Below are 9,769 nucleotides of genomic sequence, written 5' to 3'. Positions count from 1 at the left end.
AGAGAATGAGAGACAGAGACAGGAAAAGGGAGAGAGAGGAGAGAGGGAGGGAGAGAGAAGAGAGGGAGGGAGAGAGAGGAGAGAGGGAGAGAGGAGAGAGAGGGAGAAAGGAGAGAGAGAGGAGAGAGGGAGAGAGAGAGGAGAGAGGGAGAGAGAGAGGAGAGGGAGAGAGAGGGAGATAGGAGAGAGGGAGAGAGAGAGGGAGAGAGAGAAGAGAGAGGGAGAGAGAGGAGAGAGAGGAGAGGAGAGGAGAGAGGGAGAGAGGAGAGAGAGAGGGAGAGAGGAGAGAGAGGGAGAGAGAGGAGAGAGAGGGAGAAAGGAGAGAGAAGAGGGAGAGAGAAGAGAGAGGGAGAGAGAGAAGAGAGAGGGAGAGAGAGAAGAGAGGGAGAGAGAGGAGAGAGGGAGAGAGAGAGGAGAGAAGGAGAGAGGGCTGGCTTGCAGTGAGAGCTTGCAAGGCAGCGTCCGTCTCTCTCCGTGCGCATCACAGAACACCAACCAGTCTTCCAAGGTTTTCTTTACCGGTCATGATAGAGCCCAGGAACACCAACCCCAACCCCCACCCACAGGAACCTCCCGCAACTGCCCGCGCTAACCAAGGGCGACCCCGGGAGAGGGAGCAATCGACAGGAATGAAGACGAACTCGAGACCCCAACACTCACACCCACGGCCCCTCGCCCGCTAACAGGCACCCCGAGAACTGGAGGCCCCGCCCCGCCCCCGTCACGCGTCCATCCTCTTCACGCTGGGGTACCAGTGCAGGAGGCTCCTGGACGTGGCCAGGCGCGCGGCGGCGCCCAGGGCGGCTGTGGCGGTGCTGCGGGGCAGGTAGAGCTTCTGTGACATCTGGGCCTCGGGGGACAGGATGAGGGACAGCTGGTCCATGGCGCCCGGGCTCTGCTCCGTGAACAGCGTGATGGCGTGGCTGCTCCCGCCGTCCCCGTCCGGGGGGCTCTCGGGGGGGCTCTTTGCTGAAAGAGGACGAGAAGACACAGCTCACGCCTGCTCCCGGTCCTGGCCGAGACCCGTGCAACAAACCCCCTCTGGGCGGTGGCGGGGACAGGGCCCAGGCCAGGGGCACAGACAGTGACGGGCCCCAAGGATGGAGAAGTGACAGCGGAGCGTCAGGCAGGGACCAACGTCCGCGTCAGAAAAGGGGAGGAGGCACGGCTGGAGGCAGCAGGGGAGGCTTCTCCCCAGGGCACCCCAAAAGCAGACAGCAGGGGCCGGGCTGGGACCACAGGGAGGCGCTGGCCTGGCACGTGGCCACCCCGGGTTCGATCCCAGCATCCCATAGTGTCCCCAAGCCCCGCTAGGAGTGATTCCTTTTTTTTTTTTAATAAACCTTTTTTTAAATTTTATTTAATAAAATAAAATTTATTAAAATTTTATTTTAATGAAAATTCCGAGGTTACACAGATTTTTTTAATTATTATTTTTTTTTTGCTTTTGGGGTCACACTCGGAGATGCACAGGGGTTCCTCCTGGCTCTGCACTCAGGAATTACCCCCGGCAGTGCTCGGGGGACCCTATGGGATGCTGGGAATCGAACTTGGGTCGGCCGCATGCAAGGGAAACACCCTCCCAGCTGTGCTATTGCTCCAGACCCAGGAATGAGTCCTGAGCACAGAGTGAGGAGTCAGCCCCGAGCACAGCCTGGGGTGGCCCCAAAACCCCAACCCATACATATGGGCTCACACTCCAATCCCAGGAAGACAATCCTGCAGTTGCCCAATTTCCTTCTAGAAAAATCCAGCTGTGCCCGGAGTCACCAGAGAAACCCTTGCTAGCCCAGCATCCTGAGGGCGGGGGGGGGGGGGGGGGCACCAGCCTTGCCGTGAGCCCCTCGGGTGGAGACCCAGGCGGTGTGCTCAGGCGGGGGGGGGGGGGGCCGTACCCGGGCCGGGGCGAGCGGTGGGGGTCTCGGCCGAGGCGGGCGTGGGGCTCTGCGGGGCGGCGGGCTCCAGGGGGCTCCCGGCCGCCGGCTGCTGGCCCTGGATGAGAGAGATGTAGAATTCTTCCAGCTGCGGCAGCGATGAGAAATCCAGGGGCTCCGGGGACGCCGAGCGCGGCTGCTGACAGGCAAACGGGCACACACGTAAGGGGCGTCAGGGCGGGGAGAGGCGGAAACGTGGACAGAGGCACTCGAGTCATGGCCCCCCAACTGTCTCTGCGGGGAGGAGGGGGGCTGGGGACCTTCCCAGAGGTTCAGCCAAGAAACATCCATCATGGGGCTGGAGCAACAGCACAGCGGGGAGGGCATTTGCCTTGCACGCGGCCAACCCGGGTTCGATTCCCAGCATCCCATAGGGTCCCCTGACCACCGCCAGGAGTAATTCCTGAGTGCAGAGCCAGGAGTGACCCCTGTGCATCGCCAGGTGTGACCCAAAAAGAAAAAAAAAAAGAAAAAGAACTGCACAGGAAACAAAACCTAAAAGTTGACATCTGGGCCAAGACCTTCTAGAATGTTCTATGGAACGAAGCATGCTTTATGGCCGCATCCGGCACAGCGAGCAGATCCTGGGGGAAACAGATCGCCCAGAGGGTTCATCAGCCATAAACCTGTGTCCAATAAGTCAGATCCTAGACCTGTATTCTTTCGGAGGGGGGGTGGGGAGGGGCTTGGTGGCTCACCAGGCAGTGCTCAGGGCTTGCTCCTGGCGGGGCCTGGGGGACCACATGTGTGGCTGGGCATGGAACCCGGGTCACCTGTGTGTCGCCCCGCTGTTCTTGCTGTCTGGCCCTGATTCCCGTGCTTCTGCTTTTACACCTCCTTGCCCGAGCCGTGACTTCCATCAGCTGTTCTCTTTCCCGGGTACTCATGAGACAGCCGAGAAACCATCAGCAGCGGGTTTTGTCCTCGGGTGTTATCCTAGCGGCCAAAGCGCTCTGCTTTCCACCAAATATCAAAGACGGAACTGGCAGGGTAGAAGCCGCGTCCATCATGTTACGGTGAGGCTCATGAAAATAGCTCTTCTCTCCCTGCCGGGCCTGGGATCAAAGCCTGGGCCTCCACACGCCAGGCCGGTGTCCGCTAATGACCACAGCCTCGGCCCACACGCTCTAGTGCTCACCTGGAAGTTAGTCATTAATACTTGGTGCAGAATTCCCGGGGGCCGGAGCGATAGCACAGCGGGTAGGGTGCTTGCCTGGCACGGGACTGGCCTGGGTTTGATTCCCAGCATCCCGTAGGGTCCCCTGAGCATCGCCAGGAGTATTTCCTGAGTGCAGAGCCAGGAGGAACCCCTGTGCATCACTGGGCATGACCTCCCCCCCAAAAAAAAGAATTTCCTTCTGAACAGACGAGTCCCAACAGGAATGAGCTGGGAAGCCAACATACCCCCAGTATCGGCTGCTCTGCCCAGTGCCGGGGGGGAGGGGGCCCACTGGGCAGGATTCCACTCAGAGCATGCGCGCATGCACGGGCCCCCGCACACAGCCCAGGTACCTGCACTGGCCCTCTGGGATCCTGATCATGCCTGAGTTTTTCTCTGGCACACCCAACCCTGTAGGGCTGTTTATTTTGGCTTTGGGGGGCCACTCCAGGCAGGGCTCAGGGGACCCTATGGGGTGCCGGGGATCGAACCCTGGTCGGATGCATGCAAGACAAGTGCCCTCCTAGCTATCCTAACGCTTGGGACGTGTCTCTCTCTCCTTCTCTCCTTCTCTCTCCTTCTCTCCTCTCTCCTTCCTTCCTTCTCTCCTTCCTTCCTTCCTTCCTTCCTTCCTTCCTTCCTTCCTTCCCTCCCTCCCTCCCTCCCTCCCTCCCTCCCTCCCTCCCTCCCTCCCTCCCTCCCTCCCTCCCTCCCTCCTTTTTTTTGCTTTTTGGGCCCCTGGCGATGCTCAGGGGTTCCTCCTGGCTCTGCACTCAGTGATTACTCCTGGCGGTGCTCAGGGGACCCTATGGGATGCTGGGAATCGAACCCGGGTCAGCTTCGTGCAAGGCAAACGCCCTCCCCGCTGTGTTATCGCTCCAGCCCCAACCACGGCTCTTTTTCCTTCGAGAAAAGATTTCAATTTGCATCCAGTCATGCCCGAGAGTGGCCAGTATTCTCTCTGCAAAGACCCAGAGGTCATCCAGGGCAAAAATCCTGCGCCAAAGGCGACAGGAGGGAAAGCTTAGCGTCTTGAGGTAGTGGCGGTGAGACACAAGGCTTCTCCTTTGGTGGCTGTTGGGTTATGCCCACGGTTACACCCAAAGGGGCCCTTCTTGGCGCTGTGCTCAGGGGTCTGAACGGAAAGACGAGCCCCTCTGCTCGACCTCTTGGCCCCGGGAGCCTGAGGAGTGACGGGGTGAGCCCACTCACGCCCGCGGACCCCGGCTTCAGCACAAACCACATTCCCAGGAGGGCGTCTGAGCTGCCTGGGGGATTCTGCATATGGGGGTCTCCCCCCCACTGCCCCCCTTTGCTCTGCCACCACCGGGTCACACACCGGGGCAGGCTCGGGGGCGCCCAGGCCCCCGGCTATCGGGACCCCATCAGGGCGCCTGGGTCGTTCCCACTCCCCTTCCGGCTCCTCGTCCCAGAGGGGGGCTGCTCCCCGGGCCCCCAGCTTTCTCACCACGGGTCTCTCTGCGCACGCGGCAGCGGGGGGCGTCCCAGGGAGGCCAGGGTCGGCCGCCTCTCCTCGGCCCACCATGGCCGGCAAGGGCAGCCAGCTGTCATCCCAGATGTCGCCGCTGATGGTCACGGACTCCAGGCTCGGCATTCCGGAGGGGATGTCCTCCTGGCAGGGGGGTGTTGACACGCTCACTCGGGGTCCTGCACGCCAGCCCCCTCCCCACATCCCAGAGAGAGACCGTTTACAGCCACGGGGGAAGGGGAGTCGGGATCAGGAGAAGGACAATGAAGAAGATGATGTGTTTGGAGTCGGCGGGGCGGAAGGCGCAGCTGATGGGGCAGCCGTGAGAGGCCCCGACGCCGGGCACGCGGTGGGCAGGAGAGGCGGCCACGGGCACGGCCCCAGACGGGGAAGGCTCGGACCCAGGACCGCCAGGCGTGGGGGCGCAGTGGAAGGCGGGGCCGCATCTGAGGCTGCAGCTCGGTCACGTCTTGGGGCTCCCTGCTGGACGTCAGCCCCTCCCCACAAAGTTAACGCGAGTCACCTGGGGCTGCGCAGTAAGAAATAACAAGGCCGGGATGGACTGTCCTTCCCCCGCTCAGCGCCTCTGACTGTCCGGAAGAGGCGACCAAGAGAACGAAGGCGCCATGAGCGGTGGACACCAGTGACAATCCAGGGGCTGGAGCGACAGCACAGCGGGGAGGGCATTGGCCTGGCACGCGGCTGACCCGGGTTGGATCCCCGGCATCCCACAGGGTCCCCCGAGCATTGCCAGGAGTGATTCCTGAGCGCAGAGCCAGGAGTCAGCCCTGAGCACCGCCAGGAGTGATTCCTGAGTGCAGAGTCAGCCCTGAGCATCCCCAGGTGGGACCCAAACAGGCAAAACAAAAGAAGTGACCATACAAGATGGCGGGAAGGGCATCCCACGGGGTCCCCCGCTCAGCCGGGAGTGAGCCCTGGGCAGTGCAGATGTGGCCCCGAACAAAGCAAAGAGCCATGAGCAAACGAGAAAAGATTTCTCCCCTTATAAACGTTTCCCCTGCTGGGCGTTGCTCGTTGTCACGGGAAGGGGGTGGGGACAGTGGCAGGCCTGGGCCCGGGGAGGAAGCTCAGAAGCCAGAACCGTGCCCCCTTGCCCAGCTCTGCCCTGGGCCATAAAGGCAGGGGCCCCTCGGCCCTGGGGGCCTGTGGGCACGGCAGAGCCATTTCCCAGGGGGCCCCTGGCGTGTGAGGCCCTGCCACTGGGCTCGCCTCCTACCTCAGTTTCCTCCGTCAGCTCCTCAGGCTCCAGGACGGGCCCCGGGGGCGCCTGGTCAGGGGCTTTCCCGGACTCCCACTTTCTCAGCACATCCTGAGGCTCCGACTTCCGGGTGCTGCCGGCCTTCTCATCACTGGCGTCTTGCTGGAAGGACATGGTCACTTGTAACTGTGTTTGGCATCTCGAATACGCCACGGGGAGCTTGCCAGGCTCTGCCGTGCGGGCGGGATCATCTCGGTAGCTTGCCGGGCTCTCCGAGAGGGGCGGAGGAACCGAACCTGGGTCAGCTGCGTGCAAGGCAAACGCCCTCCCCGCTGTGCCCCATCTCCATCTGCAGAGTAACAGGTTTTACTTATTCTCGGGGCTGAACTGTGATTGTTTCTGGGCCGCACCTGGCACAGCTCCCCACTTACTCCGGGCTCTGCATTCAGGAATGACTCGGAAGAGCTTGAGGGATGCTGCTCGGAGCGACCCCAGTGTGACGGAACCCAGGGCGGGCCCCTGGTGTGATTCAGTGTGTGCTGCTGCACCCAGGTTCCCAGGAGGACCTGCCAACCCGTCAGGGGGTTACTGAGAAATGCCGAACTGGGCACGTAAAGAGAAGCGCTGGGCTTCGTGCAGGTGAGTTCACAAGAGCACCGAGGCAGCGACAGGATTTAAGAGGCACCGCCTTGGCCGGAGAGGCAAAGGAAAGCAGAGGAGGAGAGATGGCGCTGGTCGCACCCCTGCGCAGGGCCACCTTCCCTGGGGCTGGGAAGCCCGTGGCCTCCCCCGCAACCACAGGGTCAGGGCACTGCACGCTCACAGGGAGGCCTGGGAGTGCTGCACCATGCGCCACAGTTACAGAGCTTGCAGCACTAAGGTCTGCAGGGAGAAAGGACTCAAGCAGTAGCAAGAATTAAAATGATGCGGCCACAGCCATAGCACAGTGGAGAGGGTGTTTGCCTGGCACGTGGCTGACCCGGGTTCGATCCCCGGCATCCCACAGGGTCCCCTGAGCCCCGCCAGGAGTGATTCCTGAGTGCAAAGCCAGGAGTCAGCCCTGAGCATCGCCGGGTGGGACCCCAAAACTATCCCCTGTCAAGAAGAAAAAAAAAGGCAATTAATACAAAATCATCATTGTCTCAGCAAAGCTCCTACCAAGGCACCCGGCTCGCCCTCCTGGGGCTGTGCGCTGACCTCCTGGTCTTCACCGGAGCGGTGCTGTGGGGACGGGTGACCCAGTTCTGTCACGGCGGCAGCCTCGGGTCCGGAGCTGGCTGTCGTGTACAGAGCTAAGGGGTTGAGCTCTCGAAAGCCCTAGGGGTGAAGAGAAGGAAGCGTCAGCTCAAGGGCAACAGCCCTTCGGCGCTTTCAAGTGTGGCCGCAGTGCCATTATCTTCTGAGATCCAAGTGAGAAGCGTTTCCGCAGTGAGTTTTTCTGCTTTTGGTGGTTTTTTTTTTTTTTGCTTTTTGGGTCACACCCGGCGTTGCCACACGGGTTCCTGGCTCTGCACTCAGGAATCACTCCTGGCAGTGCTCGGGGGACACTATGGGATGCCGGGGATCGAACCTGGTCGGCCGCGTGCCAGGCAAATGCCAACGCCCTCCCCGCTGTGTTGTCGCTCCAGCCCCAACCCTCCCGTTTCTAGAAGACCAACAGTTCCCAGTCTTTTCCGGACGGCTGAAGTTGAGAGAGAACTCCGTGTGGAGTGGGCAGGAGTCTGGGCGGGAAGCAGGCACCGTGGTAGGGGCCCATGGTTCAAGGCCAGCACCCCAGGGCCACACTGGAATAGGCCCCTGAGCCCTGCTGGGTGTGGGACCTCCAGCCCCCAAAAGGAAAAGGGGACAAAGACAGGAGGTGTGGCTCAGAGGTGGAGCTCGCCTGCCCCGGCCCCTCCGGCCTCCAAGGCGAACATCTCTGGGACACCTGAGGTCCACGAGGAAATCGAATAGCCTCCGCATCAGAACTGCTTCTCCCCGAGAGCTCGGAGTGTGAACTGCACACGCCGGAATTGCGCGCGTGCCAGCCGCACCTTGGAGGGGATGTTCTCCCGGCAGACGATGGCGTGGCCCTCGGTTCTCAGCACGTGGTGGAAATAGACGTCCTCGTTGGAGGACGTGTCACACAGGAAGATGTTCAGGATTCCATCCAAGTACTCGTCCACGACCCCGACCAATGGCTTCAAGGCCGCACAGTTCTGGAACTGCAAGATGCCTTGCTGTCCAGTGCTCCTGCAATGAAACCGAGGGATCAGACATGGGAGATTGTGTTCACTGTCTGTTAGCAGCGCAACACTCGGGGTTGAACCCAGGAGCGCACACATGCGGCCCTCCACCTCTGAGCTCCGTCCCAGCCCCAGACACTGCAGTTACCATGGCAACACCGACTGCTGGCGGGCTGGGAATTCAAGGGAGGGGAATGACAACACTTTGAAGGATATTGAGATCTGGGGATGAAAAAAGCCAGAATCAAAAAGAAAAACAAGGGGCCGGAGCGACAGTACAGCAGGCAAGGCATTTGCCTTGCATGCAGCCGACCCAGGTTCGATCCCCGGCATCCCATAGGGTCCCCTGAGCACCACAGGAGTGATTCCTGAGTGCAGAGCCAGGAGTCAGCCCTGAGCATCGCCGGGTGGGACCCAAAAAGCAAAAAAGGAAAAGAAAAATGAGAGGCTGGAGAGAGAGAGAGAGAGAGAGAGAGAGAGAGAGAGAGAGAGAGAGAGAGAGAGAGAGAGAGAGAGAGAGAGAGAGAGAGAGAGGCAGGCAAGGCACGCACTTTGCACACAGCAGACCCCAATTTGATCCCCGGCACCCCAAGCACTGCCAGGGGTGACTCCTGAGCACAGAGCCAGGAGCAAACTCTGAGCACTGCTAGGTGTGGCTCCTCCAAAAATAAAATGCCGAGAGAAATGCACAATCAGGCGCATCATGGACACGTCTGACACAGACGAGTCCGGATGGAGGAAACTCTGCCCTTTCTCTCGGCTCCGGGCGGGGCCCCAGGTTCTGACTTCTGGGGCCTCGGGTCGCCCTCACTCCCCACGGACTCCCCCACCCTCAGCGGCTCTCAAAGCCCCTGCGCCCAGGATGGTTGTGTCCCAGTACCGCTTCTCCAGGTCCCCGCCCCGCTGCCCGCGGTGCCTCTGTGTTGTCCCGAGAACTGGGACGTGAGCCAACACACCTTAAACCGGCCGGACCCACGCCAGAGAACAGGGGATGGCCTGGGCCGGGAGCTTCGTGTAGCAGCACCTGCAAAGGGGAGAGACAGACACGAGGTGTTTCGGCACCTTTGGAACCGCCGCAGACCCGCTTCTTGATTTAGGCCAGTCAGGTGACTTCATGACTGTTTCGTGTGTGTAGGGGGGAGGAGAGGAGAGTGGTGGAGGGAGGGGTGATGGCGATGCTCAGGGCTCCTCCCAGCTCTGTCACTCAGAGATCACTCCCGGTGGTGCTCTGGGACCATACGCCATGCCGGAGAGGGAACCCTGGTTGGCTGCATGCAAGGCCAGTGCCCTACCCAGGCCAGTGCCCTACCCACTGAACTACCTTTCTGGCCCCTATTTGCCTAATTTCAGGCACTTTACTTCCTGCACTGTTAAAGTTGATGTCTTGGGCTAGAGAGAGTATAGCGAGTAAGGCACTTGCCTTGCACACTGTTGACCCCGGTGCTATTTCCCACCCTACACAGTGGGGAATTCGTCCTGAGCCCTGCCCAGAGGAAGCCTTAAGCACAAACCCAGAAACGATCCCTGAGCACTGCTAGGAGTTGCCCAAACATCAAATTTTTTAAAAATAAAGACATATATACGCGCATATATAGAGTTTGACCTTCGTGCTTCTCACTGCAACTTCTACCATGATCCCTCCAATATTTTCCACACTGAGAGACTGCAACAGGGTCGGAGACATAGCACAGCAGGAAAGCATTTGCCTTGCACAGAGGTGACCCGGGTTCGATCCCTGGCACC

At 60.6% G+C, this 9,769-nt stretch overlaps 1 protein-coding gene across 1 annotated transcript in view; it reads right to left on the bottom strand.

Annotated features, from left to right (window-relative positions):
- Positions 1 to 585: 585 nt before the first annotated feature.
- The window catches only part of TDRD5 (tudor domain containing 5), a 31,370-nt gene continuing 22,186 nt past the window's right edge, over positions 586 to 9,769 (bottom strand). Inside the window, 8 exon segments of the mRNA XM_055121992.1 lie at positions 586 to 969; positions 1,896 to 2,073; positions 4,562 to 4,726; positions 5,820 to 5,963; positions 6,960 to 7,118; positions 7,835 to 8,015; positions 8,017 to 8,030; positions 8,981 to 9,050. Coding sequence (XP_054977967.1) covers positions 722 to 969; positions 1,896 to 2,073; positions 4,562 to 4,726; positions 5,820 to 5,963; positions 6,960 to 7,118; positions 7,835 to 8,015; positions 8,017 to 8,030; positions 8,981 to 9,050 — 1,159 coding nt within the window. The 3' untranslated portion in view covers positions 586 to 721.

Source organism: Sorex araneus, chromosome X, assembly GCF_027595985.1.
Source record: "Sorex araneus isolate mSorAra2 chromosome X, mSorAra2.pri, whole genome shotgun sequence".
Lineage (NCBI taxonomy): Eukaryota > Metazoa > Chordata > Mammalia > Eulipotyphla > Soricidae > Sorex > Sorex araneus.
This window is presented reverse-complemented; position numbering and strand designations above follow the sequence as displayed.